General features: G+C 66.0%; 1 protein-coding gene across 1 annotated transcript in view; it reads right to left on the bottom strand.

Moving 5' to 3' along the window:
- MEGF6 (multiple EGF like domains 6) overlaps positions 1-17,651 on the bottom strand; it is a 97,928-nt gene that overhangs the window by 2,352 nt on the left and 77,925 nt on the right. Inside the window, exons 8-35 of the mRNA XM_019658434.1 lie at positions 16,630-16,752; positions 16,190-16,327; positions 15,587-15,706; positions 15,093-15,215; positions 14,338-14,511; positions 13,847-13,978; positions 12,952-13,080; positions 11,134-11,262; positions 10,339-10,473; positions 10,129-10,263; positions 7,790-7,915; positions 7,103-7,234; positions 6,898-7,026; positions 6,622-6,753; positions 5,962-6,090; positions 5,740-5,868; positions 5,327-5,455; positions 4,881-5,009; positions 4,463-4,591; positions 4,071-4,199; positions 3,813-3,941; positions 3,495-3,626; positions 3,241-3,369; positions 2,551-2,679; positions 1,325-1,453; positions 1,070-1,198; positions 714-842; positions 484-612 (exon numbers count right to left, since the gene is read on the bottom strand). Coding sequence (XP_019513979.1) covers positions 484-612; positions 714-842; positions 1,070-1,198; positions 1,325-1,453; positions 2,551-2,679; positions 3,241-3,369; positions 3,495-3,626; positions 3,813-3,941; positions 4,071-4,199; positions 4,463-4,591; positions 4,881-5,009; positions 5,327-5,455; positions 5,740-5,868; positions 5,962-6,090; positions 6,622-6,753; positions 6,898-7,026; positions 7,103-7,234; positions 7,790-7,915; positions 10,129-10,263; positions 10,339-10,473; positions 11,134-11,262; positions 12,952-13,080; positions 13,847-13,978; positions 14,338-14,511; positions 15,093-15,215; positions 15,587-15,706; positions 16,190-16,327; positions 16,630-16,752 — 3,666 coding nt within the window. The remainder of the gene's footprint in view (positions 1-483; positions 613-713; positions 843-1,069; positions 1,199-1,324; positions 1,454-2,550; positions 2,680-3,240; positions 3,370-3,494; positions 3,627-3,812; positions 3,942-4,070; positions 4,200-4,462; positions 4,592-4,880; positions 5,010-5,326; positions 5,456-5,739; positions 5,869-5,961; positions 6,091-6,621; positions 6,754-6,897; positions 7,027-7,102; positions 7,235-7,789; positions 7,916-10,128; positions 10,264-10,338; positions 10,474-11,133; positions 11,263-12,951; positions 13,081-13,846; positions 13,979-14,337; positions 14,512-15,092; positions 15,216-15,586; positions 15,707-16,189; positions 16,328-16,629; positions 16,753-17,651) is intronic.

Genomic DNA, 17,651 nt, shown 5'->3' with positions numbered 1-17,651 from the left:
CCCCAGCCAGGGAACCCGAGGCCTTCAGGCCACCCTCCGTGACTCAGTTTCCCTGCCCTGTAAGCGCGCTCACATGGGAAAGCGCCAGCCACCGGGAACCTGCCTGGAATCACAGCCCCGTGTTCCTGCCCAGCCCCGGGGCTGGCAAAGGGGGTCCTGAGGGTCAGGAATGCAGGCCCAGGGTCACGTGTACAGCCCTCAGAGGACAGCCCCTCCTATCCCCACCCATGTTGGCAGTTCAGGACGTCTCCTTTCCACCTAACTGGGGCCTCCTCCCTGGGGACTCTGTGGGTGGCCTGAGGACAGGGCGTGGCCCTGACAACCCAAGCAGGAGCTCCATGCTGGGACCCCTCCAAGCAGCTGCTACCCTGCAAAGGGGTAGAATAGGGGCACGGCACAGGTGGGGCTCAACCTATGCAATCAATATTTGCCCCTGATGGAGACCCACAACTGTGCCCCCCACCGGTGGGACCCCAAACTCACCAAGGTCACAGGTGGCCCCCATGCGCCCTGGGGGGCAAAGGCAGTGGCCAGTGACGGGGTCGCAGGGTGCCCCACCCTCACAGTCACACCGCTGGCGGCAGCCCTCTCCGAATGAGCCTGGCTCACACCCTGGTGGGGGCAGTGGGCTCAGCGTCTCCTCTGCCCCACACCAGGGCTGCTCAGGGCTGGGCGAGGGGGTCGGATGGGAGCACGGGGTGAGGGGCGCTCACCCCTCTCGCAGAGCGGGCCGTGGAGGCCAGCGGGGCAGAGACACTGGCCGCTGACGGGGTGGCAGGGGGCTCCATGCTGACACTTGCACGCCCCCTGGCAGCCAGCCCCGTGGAAGCCAGGGGGACAGGCTAAGAGAGACGGGGTTAGAGACCCTGCCTCAGTTTACCCAAGCAAATGACTGGATTCGGGGGCCTGGGCTCCCCCTACCTCCCACCCAGCCGGGACTCAGGCGGGAGCTTCCCCTGTTCCAACGTGATGACCCCACGGTAAGCTGGGGACAGGACTTATCTCATAGGCCCCTGAGAGCCCAGATCCCCCACGGATGCTGGGGCGGGGTCCCCACCCCACGACTCACAGTGCTCGCAGGCCTGGCCGTAGAAGCCAGGGCCGCAGTGGCAGGCGCCCGTGACGGGCTCACAGGTGCCGTTGTTGTGACAAGAGCACTCCAGGCGGCAGGCGGCCCCGTAGCGCCCAGCAGGGCAGGCTGCAGAGAGCAGGCAGGTCAGCCTCCTGCTGCGGAAGCGCGGGGCACACGAGGGACGGCCCCGCGGGCACTAGCCTGACTCAGGTCACCCGGGAGCCGACCCTCCCGGCCGGCCTGGACACTCACCCAGCTCACAGTGCAGCCCCGTCCAGCCCAGGCCACAGGAGCAGCTGCCGTTGGCAGCGTGGCACAGGCCTCCGTTTCTGCAGGAGCACACGTGCTCACAGCTCATGCCAAACCGGTTCTGCGGACAGCCTGGGGACAGAAGCCAGGGGCTGCTTAGAGCTCTGGCCCAGGGTTGGAGCCGTTCTGGGACACGTCCCCATCTGACATTCATTCAACAAACACTTCCTGGGACCTCTTGGGGCTGGTCTCTGCCCTCTGGGCACTCGTATGCCAGGGAGCAGCACCAGCCGAGCCCATTCATCCACCTCTCAGCAGGCCGAGGCCAGGCCTGGCTCAGAGCTGAGGATAAGTCAGGGGAGAGGGGCCAGGGCCCTCCAGGGGCTTCGAGAGCTTGCCCGGCCAGCGGGAGGAGTCAGGGAAGCCTTCCTGGAGGTGGCAGCACTCTGCCCGGTTCACCCTCGGAGCTGAGAGGAGGCCAGGCGGCCGAACCTCCAGATAGCCCCTCTTCATAATCTGACTGATCTGTGGCTGCCGTCCTTCCCTGGGGACGAGGACATGGCCTGGTAAAGCCAGGTCCTGGGGCTTCTGACCCTCTGCTGCCACAGGCTGAGAACCAGCGGGTGTCACTTGCCCATTGATGAGAACCTGGGGGTGGCAGAATGCTCAGACATACCAGGGGGCCAGGCTCGGGGGCTGTGGATGTGGCCATGGGGACCAGCTGTGAATTCCATGACCACCCCCAGGGCCATCCATTTCTCCACCAAGGCCTGTGCTCCAGGCCTCCCTGTGCCGGGGGTTCCCACCCTGGGCCAGCAGAACCCTGTTCCAAGGGGACATCCGTCAGGAGGCTGGCACTGTCCTCAAAGAAAACAGCCACCTGGCCCCTCCTGCTATGGGGGTAGAGGGGCTCTGGGTCAGACACTGTTCAGGCTCCACTGGCCACAGGGATATAGACAGGTCACCTGATAGCCTGAATCAGGGGCCAAGGCCAAGGCCAGGAGTAAGGTGGTGTTAGATGGCCTGCTGACCAGAGCAGGGCACTGCGTCCACACAAACAAGGCCCTCACTTCTTATCCCAAGGGATCCTTGGTGGAGGGGTGGGGCGCAACAGAGGCCGCAGGTGTGACTGTGCCATGGGACGCCACCGCTCTGCACCGCCGGCCCGCACTGTGGCTGATGGGGTGATGCCGGGAAGCGCCCAAGGCTGCAGGTGAACGGGGACTCACCACGCTCACAGTGGGTGCCGGTCCTCCCTGGGGGGCAGGTGCAGGTGCCAGTCACAGGGTCACAGGCTGCCCCCTGCCCACATCTGCATACGTGCGCACAGCTGGGGCCGAAGCGGCCCTGCGGACAGGCTGCCGGGAGGAAAGGGAGGGTGGCTGCTGTGGCTGGACCCCCTTCTGCCTGCCATGGTGGGACAGGGCAGGATGGACAGCGTGAGGCGGGCGTCTGCTGAGTCTGGCAGACAGGGCGGAGACGCCTAACCCCGGCTTCCAGCAGGCCTGGCACCGCCTCTCTCCCCAGGCTCTGCTGGGGGCGGGGCCTGCTCTGCAGTGACAGTGATTCGCTGGGGCCCCCACCCCACCCCCGCCAGCCCAGCCAGCATTCCAGATGGTAGAAAGTCCCCACATGACTCAGGGAAAGGTCTTGTTCTCAGCAGGATGCCCACTGGCCTTTGCACGGTGGAGCACCCACTACTGGTGGGCATGACCCAAGTGAGGGCATAGCACACGGCTGGGAGGAGCTGGACTGCGGAGCTGGACTGCGGGGCAACCCCCAGCTTAGCCCAGCCTGGGGCCAACGGGAAATCTAGAGGGGTGGGTGGTCTGGGGACTGTCCTCCAGGCAAACTGGGTGGTAGGGCACCGCCCACTGAGGCACAGGGAAGGGCCACCCTGCCCTCACCCAGCCACTCACTGAGGCTGCAGTCTGTCCCTAGGAACCCAGCGGGGCAGTGGCAGGCCCCCGTGGCCGCGTCACAGGAGCCCCCGTTGAGACATCCACACAGCTGCTCACAGCCAGGCCCAAAGCGCCCGGGTGGGCAACCTGCAGGGGGAGAGACCAGCTGCCAGGGCCCCGGGCGCTGGGTCTGCTCCCCGGTGCAGAGCCTGGCAACCTCCCTCCCCGCCCTGAATGAGGGCCTCCCTGCGGGCAGCCCAGGCAGCACTCACGTTGCTGGCAGCCGGTGCCGTGGTAGCCAGCAGCGCACACGCAGGCCCCCGAGGCAGGGTGGCAGGCCTGGTTCCCGCCGGGACACTGGCACTTCTGCCCACAGCTGTCCCCAAAGGTGCTGGGTGGGCAGGCTGGGGTGCAGGCAGAGGGGTCAGTCCTGGCCCAGCCCAAAACAGGTGCCTCCCGAGTTGCCCCCGTGACCCTCTTGGCATAGGTTTTGAGGCACAGCTCAGGGGAACATGCAACTTGAGCTTCAGGCCACATCAGGAGGGGCTGAGCCACCCACTGCCCAGGGCCCACCCCACTCGGTCACCTACCCTGCTCACAGCCAGACCCAGTGAAGCCTGGGGGACAGCGGCAATCCCCAGTGATGTGGTGGCAGGCCGTGCCAGGTGGGCACTGGCAGCGCTGGGTGCAACCCTCTCCAAACCAGCCATGCGGACAGGCTGCAGGAAGGCACGGGCTGGGCTTGGGGGAGCCTGGGGCCAGCGCAGGCCCGGAGGGCTCACGGGGTAAAGGACCCACTCCCACCTGGCCAGTGGGCCCCCTGTGTGCTGGCGGGGCTGGGGGCTCACCATTATCGCAGAGTAAACCCCTCCATCCTGGGGTGCAGAGGCAGGCCCCGGTGACGTGGTGGCAGGTGGCTCCCCGCCGGCAGGCACAGTGTTCCTTGCAGTGAGCCCCAAACGTGCCCCCGGCACAGGCTGCAGGACAAGACAGCAGGAGGGCTGAGTCCCCAGAGGCCGGGCTGGGGCCAACGGTACCCCACCTCCCTCTGGTGGGCTTCCTGGGCCAAGACCCTCCCGCACAGAACCCTGGGTAGCTCAGACAGCAGCCCCAACCCTTATGTGCCAACTGACCCCCTTGCTGAGGCCCCCACACCCTGGAGTGGGGCTAAGACTGCCCCTTGTTGGTCCAATGGGGCCTCCAGGCCTCCCCGCACCAGCCCCCAGCTTGTCTTACTCACGTCTCTGGCACTTGTCTCCGGTCCAGCCAGCCGGGCAGAGGCAGCGGCCCGTGTGCCGGTCACAGAGGCCGCCGTTGAGACACCTGCAGCTGTGCTGGCAGCCGGCTCCGAAGCGCCCTGGGAGGCACTCTGCAGGGGTGGGAACAGGATGGGGGTCCCACTTCCCGGGGTAGGGCTACGCCCCAGGACCCAGAGGCCCCTGCCCTACCCATGTTTCCTGCACCCAGAGCCTCAGGCAGGACAGGTGGGGTGCTGGTCACGCTGCAGGCCCGAAGCCACACACCGAGGATGATGTTCCCCACAACCAGAGAGCCACGTCTGGCCACAGAGGGAGGGGGCGGCCCGCGGCCCATTGGCGTGCCAGCCCTGCCTCACAAACCCGAGAGCCTCCGCTCTCCTCTGCCTGCCCAGTGCTCACCCTTCTCACAGGCCAGGCCGGTCCAGCCCTCTGGGCAGGTGCAGTAGCCTGAGACAGGGTCACAGGAGCCCCCGTTCTGGCAGAGGCAGGAATGCTGACAATTCTCGCCGTGCAGACCCTCGGGGCAGGCTGAGGGGGACAGAGGAGGGAGCACCGTGCAGCCTCGCCAGCCAGGCCCACAGAGGCCTGGGCCCCCTCCCAGCCAGGAGGGCCCCGCCAGCCGTTGAGGCTCAGCACTGAAGGGTAAGACCCTGGGTCCTAAGTGTCCACCTTCCTTCCCTCCCCCAGGCGCCAGGTGCCCCGTGGAGGCGCCAGGCCCCACCCCTTCCTGCCCACCTGTCCAGGTGAGCCTTGGTGTGCAGACAGCATGCCAAGCCCATGTGACCTGCTCAGCCCAGTGAGGGGCGAGCCTAACGCCTGGCCCCAGACTGCTGGGTGGGGCTTACCCTGCAGGCAGGTGGGGCCCGTCCAGCCAGGGCCACAGTGGCACTGCCCATGTACCGGGTCACAGGAGGCCCCATTGAAGCAGGAGCAGGCCTGGCTGCAGTTGTGCCCATAGGTGAGGGCTGGGCAGGCTGCAGGAGAGAGGGTGGTCGGGCGTCTGGGGAGATGGACTCTGGAAAGGGCGGCAGCCGATCTGGGGTCCCCGGGGCACTGTGGTCACTCTATCCTTCCCTGTGGCCTGGGCGTCCCTCAGAGTGGCCACAAATAGGGATCAACATGCTGCCTCGTGGGCAAAGCACTGTTCCCGGGGTGGCCAGCGGGCAGCTTCGTTCAGCCAGGACAAGGCCCAGGAGTGTGTCTAGCACAGTGAACCAGCCCCCTCCACAACACCCAGGGCTGACAGGGCCTCACGCACTCTGGGCGCAGCGGGGGCCCCGGCGGCCAGCAGGACAGAGGCAGGTGCCGCTCACAGCGTCACAGGGGGTCCCCGCAGTACAGTCACAGGCACGATGGCAGTCCAGTCCAAAGAAGCCGGCCGGGCAGGCTGCAGGTGGGGGTCGGTGATGGGGAGATGGCCTGGGTCACCGGGCCCCCCCACACACTCCTGGCCACCCCGGCCTGCCCCTCCCTGGCTCACCGAGCTCGCAGAAAGTGCCTCTCCAGCCAGCCGGACAGGTGCAGGCCCCGCTGACGTGGTCACAGGCTGCCCCGTGCTCACACTGGCACCGCCGCCCACAGCCCGGCCCAAAGCGGCCCTGGGGACACCCTGAGACACATGGCCCCGGCCCACCATTAGCTGGGGGCTGAGCCTAGCCCAGTCCTGACCAGGGCCTCTGCCATCCCAGCGGCGGCCGGAGACCGAGTGGAAGGGACTGACTCCCTGCCCCAAGGGTGCTGGGCTCACCCACATGCCTCTGCCCCCGTCTCTGCCCAGGTGTGACCTCTGGGAATGCCTGAAGGAGGTCCTGCTCCAGGCCCAGCCGTACCCACCAACCCAGCCGCAGAGGGTACACTGAAGGGCATGGCCCTCGGTCCCTGGCAGCCACCCTCCTCCCTTCTGCAGGTGCCAGGTGCCCATGGGGTATGGCAGGCCCCCCTCTCCCTGCCTGCTGCTCCAGGGGCCTAATGTGGGGCCAGGTAGTGGAAGGGTGAGGCCAGGGCCCAGACTGGGGGCGGGAGCTGGATGAGTGCAGGTAAGGAGACCACCTGCTTGTCTGGGGGTTGGGGGGCAGGGCTGGAGCCCCCACCCTCGCATGCACACCCAGGGAGCACGGCTGTGGGCCGGGCCGGGACTCACGCTGCTCGCACCGCGGGCCCACGTAGCCGGCCTCGCACAGGCACAGGCCGCTGCCAGCGTCGCAGCTCCCATGGCCTGCGCTGCAGTTGCAGGCGTGGCTGCAGTCAGGTCCCCAGTGCCCGCTGTCACAGGCTGCAACACAGCCCCGTCACCCTGGCTAGGCCCGGCCGAGCCCACCGGCAGCACGGCCAGGCCAGGGTTGGGGCCTCTGCCAGCCCCCCAGGTCCTGAGTGGAGGCTTCTCCAGGAGGAGGGACGCTGGACGAGGGCCACCTACCTGACTGGCAGCTGAGGCCGGTCCACCCAGGGGCACAACTGCAACGTCCGGTCACTGGGTGGCAGTGCCCGTCATTGGCACAGGAGCACCTCATGTGGCAGTCCAGCCCAAACCAGCCTGCCGGGCAAACTGCAGGGGAAGGCGGGTGAGCGGCGGAGCTAAGGGCCACAGGTAGGGGGCCGAGGTCGGGCGGCACGGCACTCACCGTCCTGGCAGCGGCTGCCCGTGTAACCGGGGTGGCACCGGCAGGCTCCAGTCTCAGGCTCACAGGCAGCACTGTGCTCGCATGCAGGGCAGATCTCCTGGCAGCCAAGCCCCCAGCGGCCCTCGGGGCAATCTAGTGCCCCCACGGCCAGTCAGTCTCCCAGGGTCTTGCTGGCCTGTCTGGCACAGCACCGAATGCCGTGCCCAGCAGTGGGAACCACTGCTCCCATCTGAGCCAGCCCAGGGAGGCAGAGGGGCAGGTCTGGGGGATGCCCGGCCCCTCCTCGGGCAACAGGGTGCCACTCCCAGAAGAGGAGCCCCTGCCCCAGGATGGCTCAAGAGGCACAATGGGGAGTCATCAGAGGGGGCAGAGGACCCTCACGCAGTAAAAAGGCAGCTTAGAGGGTAAACCTCAGGCTGGGAAGGGCTGGGGGCCCTGCTGGCCAACCTGTCCCTGTGGCCGGCAGGTTTCTGGCGCCCTCTGTGGGCACGGCCAGCCAGGTCAGCTGCAACCCCCATGCCCAGACGCAAGGGTAGTGCAGCAAGAGCTCTTGCAGCTGCTGTGGACACGCATGGGGTCTGCAGGGCCCGGGCTGGGCAGGCCTCCCGAAACATGGCCCAGGCTGGGGCCACCCCGGAGTCGTGCAGCACAGGGATGAGGGGCCCACAGAACATGCCTGCCACTCACCTGCCCCGCAGTCATCCCCGGTCCTCCCAGGTGGGCACAGGCACTGCCCCGTGACCCTGTCGCATGGGGCCCCGCTACAGGAGCAGGAGCCTGAGCAGTTCACACCAAACGTCCCCGCTGGGCATTCTGCAGAGGGGGGTAGGAAGGGCCTCAGCCACCCCCACACGGAGCTGTTGTCCTCCCTCAGGGGCCCCTCCTCCCCCTGCAGCTGCCCCCTGCCTTCGTGGGGATGCTGAACGCAGTCGGGGTCCCCCGGGTGACCAAGGAAGACACAGGAGTGGGCAGGGGACAGAGGATACGGGGCAGGGTGGAAAGGGCCGTGGGGCAGAGTGGGGGACATAGCCGGTCAGGCCTGGGGTGCGGCAGGCCAGGGCTGCCAGTCAGCGAGGCTGAGGCTGCGTCAGGCACGCGGGACCCTGAACAGTGCCCGGGAACGGGTGGCAGGGCCAAGTCTTCCCTCCCGCCCGCCACCTGGACCCACCTGGGAACCCTCTGTGGTGTCGCCCCCCCATGTCCCCCCACCACCACCGAGGAGTGAGAGCGTCCTGGGAAACAGCGGCCCAGGCGGGCTCAGCGGTAGCAAGGCCTCCGGGAAGAATGGCTGCCCCGAGCCCCGCTCTGCCCCGTCCTGAGGGCCTCACAGGCCCCCTCCGCACTCCCCACGCCTGCCCTGGCGGGAGTGACCCGGGTAATGAAAGGCACCTGCCTGCCCCGGCGCCACACGCCCACGTCACGCTGCTAGAAGACCCAGGAAGGCATGCAGAGCACGTGGAGAGGGCGGCTGCGGCCAAGGGTCCCACCCACAGAATAAGCCCTCTCGCAGGGCTGCCAGCTAGGATGTGCCCTGCCTGGGCCAGGGTGGCGGAGTCCCAGGCCTGGGTCCTGATGGGGCCTCCGGGACAGAGGACACACTCCAGCAAAACGTGTTATTACAGCCCATCCCGAGGGCACACCCCCACACACCCCCACGGGGCACAGGCGCAGCACAAGTGCACACACTAGATGATGGGGCGCAGCTCACACGCGTGCGGTGTGCACACGGCACCCACGCCGGGGAGAGGCTGGCGGTGTGGGCTGAAGCCGTCTCACCAGGCCTCAGGCGCTCCCTCTCTGCTAATTGGGGGCAGACGCGTGTTTGGGGCAGTAATATTTTCCAGACCTAACAACAGTGGGGGGCCCATCATCTCTACAAAAATATGTGTGTCATTTCCTGTAGCTCATCCTTACAGCACTGGAGGCTTTTAAAGAGAAAAGGAAAAGAAAGAATAAGAAAGCCAGCAGGGAAGAGCTGCGGTGAAGCTCCTCCAAGTCTCAGCACACAGGCCTCTGGCGCGGGGCCGGGGGTGGTGACTTGCACGTGTGCGCATGTGCTCATGCGTGTGAGTGGGGGTGGGGGCAGAGGAGCCAGGACCGCCGGCCGGCCAGCGTGGTTCCTGAGCCTCTGTGGTGCTTCCACGGACCAGACGGCTAAAGGTGGCCCAGGACCACAGGGCGCATCAGAGACCAAGTCGGGCTGGGGTCCCGGCTGGGTTCCGAGCCCCACACACCTGTCCTGTACGAACAGGACCAAGAGCTCTCTAAAGGGTCGTCACCGGGATCCCCAGGACCACCGCACGGGGGAGCTGGCCTGGGTGCAGACGGACTCCTCAGTTCAGGCTAGGCTGAGTCCCAGGTGCCTCCTTGTTTCCCAGATGGGCAGCTAGGTGGCAGCTCTGGGGGGATGGGCCTACCGGTGGGGGTAGCTCAAGCCAGCTGCCCCTGGCTTTCATCACGCAGTCATACCACAGCCCCCCGCCCCAGGCCCTGTCCACCAGGGACCGACGGGTGCAGACAGCGTGTGTGCCAAGGGAAGTCCCAACCTGCCATCAGCATAGCAGCCTCAGTGCTCACACTGAGGACTTTTGCCCTCTCTGACTATGAAATGTAAGTGAGGGACCCCCAGGCCTCCAGTCTGGCCCATGGCCACCACCCCCAGGAGCAGCTGCCTCTGGCTGGCTGGCTCAGGCCATCAGGAAGGCACTCCTGCACCCCAGCTCCAGCGCGATGCACGCTCAATATATTCCAGGGGAATGAATGAGTGAGCGAGGGAACGATTTTTGGAGTGGCATCGACCATTTTCTGGGCCAGGCCCTGGCCACACACACTAGCAGCGCTCACAGGGGCACAGGGACAGGAAGGCCAACACGACGAGGACAGGGACACGTCAGGTAAAGGTGGCAACCCGCGCCAGGCAGGTGCAGGGCTGACTCAGCCTCCACTCACAGGACTTCTGGTGCCCAGAGCCCAGCTCGGGCCCGATGGCCCGCACCCCACCCAGCCACCAGGGGCCAGCCACTTACCTTGGTCACAATCCTTCCCCCGGTAGCCAGCAGGACACTGCTTCCCACACTCGCCACTGACGGGGTCACAGTCCAAGCCCGGAGGACAGACACATGCCTGCCGACACCCCGGCCCGAAAAAGCCAGGCTCACACTCTGCAGGGGGCAAGGAGAAAGGGGCCTGCAGGGCTCAGCCGGCCCCAAGGGCGCCCCCCACACCCCTGCACTCACCGTCCTGGCACCGCTTGCCCCTGAAGCCCGCCTTGCAGAGACAGCTGCCGTCCCGGCTGTCGCACGCCTGCGTGTTCCGCTGCTCACACCTGCACTCCTCAGAGCAGCCCGGCCCGAAGGCCCACGGCGGGCAGGCTGCACCCACAGAACCGTGAGGGGCCCGCCGCCTGTGTGCACCAGTCCCTCCCCAGTCCCGGGACCCAGCACAGAGCTGGCACTATCTGCCCCAGCCACTGGTGTCCCAGAGGACCGGGCCACTGTGCCCGTTTTATAGACAAGAAACGGGGTCTCAGTGAAGTTCAAGTTTGCCCTGGGTCACCCCCTTCCAGCGAGGAAGGTCTTGGAGTCCCAGTGTTCGCTCCTCTGAACAGTCCTTTTACAGATCATGTAAAGAGCTGCTGGGACGAAGCCCTCATCCAGTCGCCCTTCCTTGCCCTCCCCGGACCAGGGAATGGTGACCCCACTGGGGGCTCAGGACTCAACCTTGCCTCCCGGAAGCTCCAAAAGCCAAGATGAGCACTGTGCCCCAGGGGCTTCCGAGAGGCCTGCCACCTCCCAGATCTGGGCTAGGGCCCACCCACCCAGACGCCCTGGAAGCAGGCAGTCCGGAGGGTGTGGCCTTGAGAACACAGACCTAGAAAGGACCCCACATCCCAGCCAGGGGACCTCACTGACCCCCGTGTCCTCATCTGCCAATGGTGAACAGTCAAACCCAAGCCAGACTGGGGGCCGTAAGGCACAGCACGAGTGCTCAGACCCTCAGCCCTGGGGCAGCCGGTGGGCAGCGGGACTCACCCAGGCGGCAGTAGCGGCCGTAGAGACCTGGGTCACAGAGGCAGGCCCCATAGAGGCGGTGGCAGCGGCCCTGGTTGGCACAGTTACACTTCTTGAGGCACTGTTTGCCGTAGAAACCCTTGGGGCAGCCTGGGAGAAGGTGGGGCCTCATCAGCGCCCACCCAGACACAGCCCCCATGCCCGAGATGCTCCGGGGGACCCCAGCGCCCAGCCAGGAGCCAGGAGTGGCCTGGACCACTGGGGCATGGCCAGAGGGCTTCGGGCCCTCCAGCAGCCTGAGGACCCAGCATCCCAGACAGGGAAGGAGCCGGGAGGTGGGTGAGAGCACCACAAGGTCAGGGCAGGCATGAGATGAACCCCATGGACGTGGCCGACTGCCCTGGCTGGCCTGTCCTCTCCACGGTCTGTGGCCTGGTCGGTGGCCAGCGTGACAGGCCAAGCACGTTGCTCAGCACACACGTGGGATACGCACAAGGACCTCACCCCCACCTCCCGTATCTGACCCACATCTACAGCATCCTGACTTCTGTCCCTCGATGGCCCCGAGCCTGACCTCTGGACCTCAACGAGGGAAGGACACACAGCCCCAGCTGGCCAGGATCCCGGGCTCCAGCTCAGGGTTCAGAGCGAGGAAAGGGCTCCGCTTTCCTCCCCGAAGTGCTTCGCCCGCCCTGATCCTGCCTCTGAATGGGGCCCTGGGGGGCTGGACGGTGACCCTGAGATCTGTCCATGTCCTAATCCCCAGCATCTCCAGGGGGGACCGTGGGTTACCTAAGCTGGCCTAAATCCAACAAGCGTCCTTAGAAGAGAAAGGAGAGGGAGGCTGGAGGTGGGAACACGGAGCGGAGCCTGGCGGGGCCGCAGCCCAGTGACGCCTGGAGTCCAGGGAATGAACTCAGCGGTCGAGGAGCCCTCCCGCCTGAAAACCGGCCTGCCAGGCGTCTCTTAGGACTGACCGCACGCTCACCTGCGCACTTTACCCGCAGGACCCCAACTGAAACCCACGTCTCTGGGAAGCCACATGACACCACAAGCAGAAGCGCTGAAAAGCAGACCCTTTACCTGCCTGGAGTCCTTGGGGTCCACTCAGGGCCCGTCACACAGGCAGCTTCTAACAGGCAGTGGATAGCTCAGCCCTCAGCAGAGCAGAAATGTCAGGTCGGAAGGGAAGAAAGAAGACTGAGCAGAGGGAGGAGGAGGAGAGCCCTGACAGCTGCCCAGGACTTTGAAACCGGCCCCTCGGACCTCATGGGCCACTCCGAGGCACTGCGGACAGGGCGCAGGGATTGCTAGCCTCCGCTGGCCAGGGCAGGAAGCTCTCCATACATTAGCTACTTCTCCAGCGAGAGGGGCAGAATTTTGAAGGTCTGAAGACTTAAAGATGAAGCATTAGTCGCCTGAGAAAACTGTCTATGTGGACTCTCCAATTCCTCCAGAAACGTTGCGACTTCCGAGTTAGAAAGGAAGTGCAGCTACGGGTCCAGGGTGATCCGTTCAGCAAATCCCACCTGGCTGCCAGATAGCTCTACTTGAATGCTTCCAGGAACGAGGAGCTCACTACCTATCAGGGGAACCCATTCCAAAGTGCTAGTCTTCTGTCAAGTCCTCACTATCTGCTATCAGTTAGGCCCCAAGAAAACTAGCAAACAATGAAAAATCAATGTCTTTCTTAATAAAGGGCCTTATCCGTGTTGCTTTCCCCACTCCCGTGGAAGGAAGGCCACTAGGAAAAAGCCGGGGGGGGGAGCTCAGAGGTGGTGCCTCCCACTCCCATCCACCCCAGGGACAGTCCCAGAGGCACAGAGGGACTGCACTCACCATCCTCACAGTGGGCTCCACTGACGCCTGGAGGGCAGCGGCAGGCCCCCGTCACGGGGTCGCAGGCCCCACCGTTCTGACAGCTGCAGGACGAGCTGCAGTTCTTCCCGAAGGTGTCCGGAGGACAAGCTGCAGGGGTGACAGGGAAGCAGTAGCTCACCGGCCACAGAAGGACTCTGGGCCCAGAAGCCCCTCCAGGGGCACTGAGACGCCCAGTTCAAAAGCAGCTGCCCAGAGCAACACGCGTGGCACTCATACCCCAGGTCGCCGCCCACACGCAGGACAGACATCACTCACCGATCGCCACATCCTCTCCCCCTGAACTCCAGCCCATCCACCTTCCCCTCCCAGGATTTTCAACAGGCGGACCCTCAGAGACAGTCACTACAGCCCTGAGACCAAAGTGCCAGGGCCATCCCTGGTCCGGGGTCATTGGACAGGGAGTGGCACAGGCTCTGGACAGGGGCCGGGAGAGCAGTTTTCAAATGTACGCTAGCTACCAGCGTGCTGTGGGGCCTGGGGAAGCCACTGCTCCCACTGGGACACGCATGGCTGGTCCACCCACCAGCTCCCCTTCGTCAGACACCCTTCACTGTCTCAGCTGCTGGCTTGTCACTGGACCCCTGTCAACTGCGACATCTGTGAGGGGCAGACAACTGACCTGGTTACTTCCCAGGGCCTCCCAGCACCTAGATCAGTGCCTGGCACAGAGCAGGCAGAGGTAGACACTGAATGAATAAGGGAACGAGTGAGTGAGTGAGTGAACGGATAAATCCACGTGGACGCCCCTGCCCAAGGCTGGTGAGGAGCAAACTGAATGGGCTGTCCGCAGGTCCTGGGGCTCTCAGGCCCCTGCCCCCGTCCCACTCCCCAATCCCTGGCACAGCAGCCTCACTCTCGTTGCAGACAAGCCCGGTCCAGCCCTCGGGGCAGTCGCAGCCGTCCAGGCCCGGGAGGCAGGCCCCTCCATTCCTGCAGTCATCACAGGTCAGGCTGCAGTCTGGGCCGAAGGAGTCATCCAGGCAGACTGGGGGCAGACAGGAGAGGGGCCTCAGACCCGCCCAGCTCCAGTGCATGGGCATCGGCTCTGGCCCTTAGGCCTGAGAAGGTGGCACAAGGGACGTCCTCTGCCCATGAAAGCCCCCAGTGGGCAAGGCGGGAGGTGGAAGCCAGATGCCGGGGTCTGGAGGGGCCCTAGCCGGGGAGCCTGGGGCCCGGTCCAGCCCCGGACGCGCTGTGCAAACTTGCGCATGAGGCTGGACGCTCAGCCTCAGTCAGGCGAGGCCATTGCAGGGGTCCTTCCTCAAGCCCAAAACCGAAGGGCGGCCCGAGGGGACACCGGCGGCCTCCCTCGGAGCAGCAGCCCGGGCTGGCACTGGCTCTCACCAAACTTCTCCGCCAGCGTGTGTTCGCCCCGGGCCTCTGCCTCCTCCTCCTCCTCGGCGCCCATGTAGTCATCCTGGAAGAGGTGGGGCAGCTGGTCCCGCAGCACCGAGACGTGTGGGAGGGGCCGCACGAAGGGCAGCTGGCCATCCAGGTCCACCTCGGCCACCTCCAGGGCTGGGCGGCACACAAAGGCCCCTTAGCCCCTGCTGTCCACCTCGGGGTGCCTCCCCTGTCCCAGCTCAGGGCCTGAGCCCCACCCCAGGGCCCCCACCTACAGTCTCTCAATGCCCTCCTTTCCCTGGTCTTGGGTGGAGTGTGGGGGGTGGGGGCCCCAGCTGCTCTCCTGACCCTACATCTCAGGACAGACAAGGCTCTGGGCCCTGGGGACTGACCTGTGCCACATCTATCCCAGCTCCAGCCCAGCTCCCACCCTGGCTCTAGGGACCTCGGACATGGAGGGGAGGTAGGGGGCAGGAGAGCTCTCTGCCCCTCTGGACGCTGTCTTCAGTCCTGGGGATGATGTCCCTTCTCTCACCTGGGCAGACCCGAAGCTGGACGACCCGAAACCTGAGTGACACTGTGCCCTGGGGAACGCCTATCTGACCAGGCCCTTCCCCCACCCTGCTGCCCTGGCCTGTCCCCCAGCAGGAGGCAGGGCTAACGTGAGGTCCAGCCATCCAGGAAGCTGGGTGCCAAGAAGACAGGAGGCACGGCACTCCGGGAAGGAGTCCAGCTGGTGACAGGCGGAGACTCACAGGTGCAGCCCCTGCGGTCCTCGTCCAGCCGGAAGCCAACCTCACAGGAACACTGGAAGGAGCCGACCAGGTTGATGCAGTGGTGCTCACAGCCGCCTCGGCTGGACGCACACTCGTCCACGTCTGTGGGCAAACCGGGGGCTGCTGGGGCCTGTCCTCCAGGGCTCGGGGGCTCGGGAGGCCCCTCCTGCCCAGATCCATCTGCTGGACTGAGGCCCAGCGGCCATGCCTACTGGGTGACGCCCCTGCCGCAGCCATCCTCCCGTCCCCAGGATCAGAGTGACAGTGGATGCACTGCCCAACGGAGGCCCGGCTGGGAGCAGCCAGGGGTGCCAGCCCTGTCCTGTGAGAGACCACAGGCCGGAGGGCAAGTGGGCAGATCCGTACGGCCCTTCGGACGGCAGGGGCTCAGCCAACACCCAGAGCACAGGGCAGGGCCAGAGCGCCCGTGCCTTTCCTTAGGGTGGCCCCACTCCCCCGCTGCCCCCGCTCACCCTCACACCCGCACCCATCATGGCTGAGCTGGTAGCCGGCGTAGCAGCTGCACTCGTACCCGCCAGGGCTGTTGGTGCAGACCTGCTGGCAGCATGGTGAGTCGGCACAGTCGTCAATGTCTGAGGGCACACACAGCAGCCCGCTGGCACCCAGCCCACGCCCACCCACACAGCCCACGCACACCCACACACCATCCACAGGCACCCACATTTGTTCCTGGTCCTGCATACACAGACACCCACAGGACACATGTTACAGCCCCAGAGCCACCCCACCTGCTGTGAGGGCCAGCCTGGAGGTGGGGGTGGGGAGCCCACCTTGGAGGCAGGGTTTCCCTGTGAGGGGAGGACCCCCACACACCACAGCACGCAGGGCATTTACCCGACTGAGCTGAGCTGGAGGAGGGGGCACTGATGGGGCCATTGGGCTGGGGAGTACTCAGGGGGTCACTGTGCTGCCTGCCCCCAGGGCCCCCCCCCCGGCCTGGGGCAGAGAGTGTTGGGTGTGACAGGAGGAAGCTTCCGTGTCATGGCATCAAACCAGTCTGCAGCCGTGAGCCCCGGGTTTGGGGCGTGGGGCGTCTGGAAGGAGCCGGCTCGCACCGACACACGTCTTCTGGTCCTCGTCCAGCTCGTAGCCTCCGGGGCAGGAGCACAGGGGCCCCCCGCTGCTGTGGCTGCAGCTGTGGGAGCAGCCGCCATTGTTGGCCTCGCAGCTGTTCACAATCTCCATCTCAATCCCTGAGACGAGACCCGCCACCAGGGACGTGGGACAGGGTCTGGGGTGACACCCCCCACTTAGCGTGTCCTCCCCCACCCAGCAGCCAGCCTGGGGCCCCCAGGCCCACTCTGCTGGCAAACAGGCAGCAGGGGGCTCCTGAGCCAGGGCTCACCCACACCCATCACTGCCCTTGACTGACAAGGAAGCCCTGGCCCTCAGCCAAAGCAAGCAGGCAGCCTGCGGGGGCCAGGGAGCCACGCTGTGGACCGCAGGCACCTCCACGCCCCACGGTGCCCATGCCCACTGCCCACTGCCCACTCACTGTAGCACTGCCGGCTGTCGGCCCCCAGTTCGTAGCCTGTGTGGCACACACACTTAAAGGACCCGCGAGTGTTGAGGCAGCTGTGGGCACACTGGGCCAGCCCCGTGGCACATTCGTCCACGTCTAGATGGGAGAGGTCAAGAGGGAGGGCTCTGGGCCGCTGGCCTGGGAGATGCACCCCCAGGGGCGGCGCCTTAGCGTGGAGGGGACCCCGTGGGGGTCAGGGCTCAGGCCCCCGGTGCCGGGAGAGGGGCCACCCCATGTCTTCTCCCGCCCCCCCATCCTGTGGCTCCAGGACCAGGGCCAGCCCCTCCGGCGTCGGCATTTTCATCAACAAGCTTCCAGTGAGCAAGGAAGGCACAGCTGAAGTCGGCCCTGGAGCCCCAGGCCTGCACTCAGGCCCACCCGCAGCGCTGGGCAACGGGCTCCGCCTCTCTGAGCCGCCGTCCTTTCCCTGTGCCCTCTCCAATCTCACCAAGCCCCCTGTCCAGGGCCTGGCCCAGGAGGGGCCTTTCCACTCCTGCCTCTGGGACCAGAGGGAGAAAATGCCCCACAGCTGACACTGGCGTGCTGTTATCAGCACTGGCATCAGGACCCAGGGCTGTGTCCCCAGCCACAGCTTTGTCACCCCCCCCCCCGATTCCTTGGGATGAAGAAGCCGACACTCGGCCCTGTGTCCTGCTGTGCCTGCCAAGCCGCCTGCTTCCAGAGTGACATTGGAAAGGGTTCCTGGGTTGGTGACGCGCGGAGCCACAGGGCTTCCGCACCTGCAGCCTGTCCCCGACGGCCATCTGGCAGGGCGCACACACACGGACCCCTCCTGCAGAGCCGCATGTGACAGGGAGGAGTGGGGGCACCTGAAAGTCCTGAGGGGGTGACTAGCCCACCCGGCCCAGCGCCCGGCGGAGGCCCCTGCAGCCTGGGACATGGGAGCCGGTCTCGGAAGCACCCCCGCTGGGATCTGGGTGACTGACCACGTGCGCCAACACCCGCAGAGACAGCGCGCGCGGTGTCCCCCGGGC

The sequence above is a fragment of the Hipposideros armiger genome, unplaced genomic scaffold (genome assembly GCF_001890085.2).
Source record: "Hipposideros armiger isolate ML-2016 unplaced genomic scaffold, ASM189008v1 scaffold_284, whole genome shotgun sequence".
Lineage (NCBI taxonomy): Eukaryota > Metazoa > Chordata > Mammalia > Chiroptera > Hipposideridae > Hipposideros > Hipposideros armiger.
This window is presented reverse-complemented; position numbering and strand designations above follow the sequence as displayed.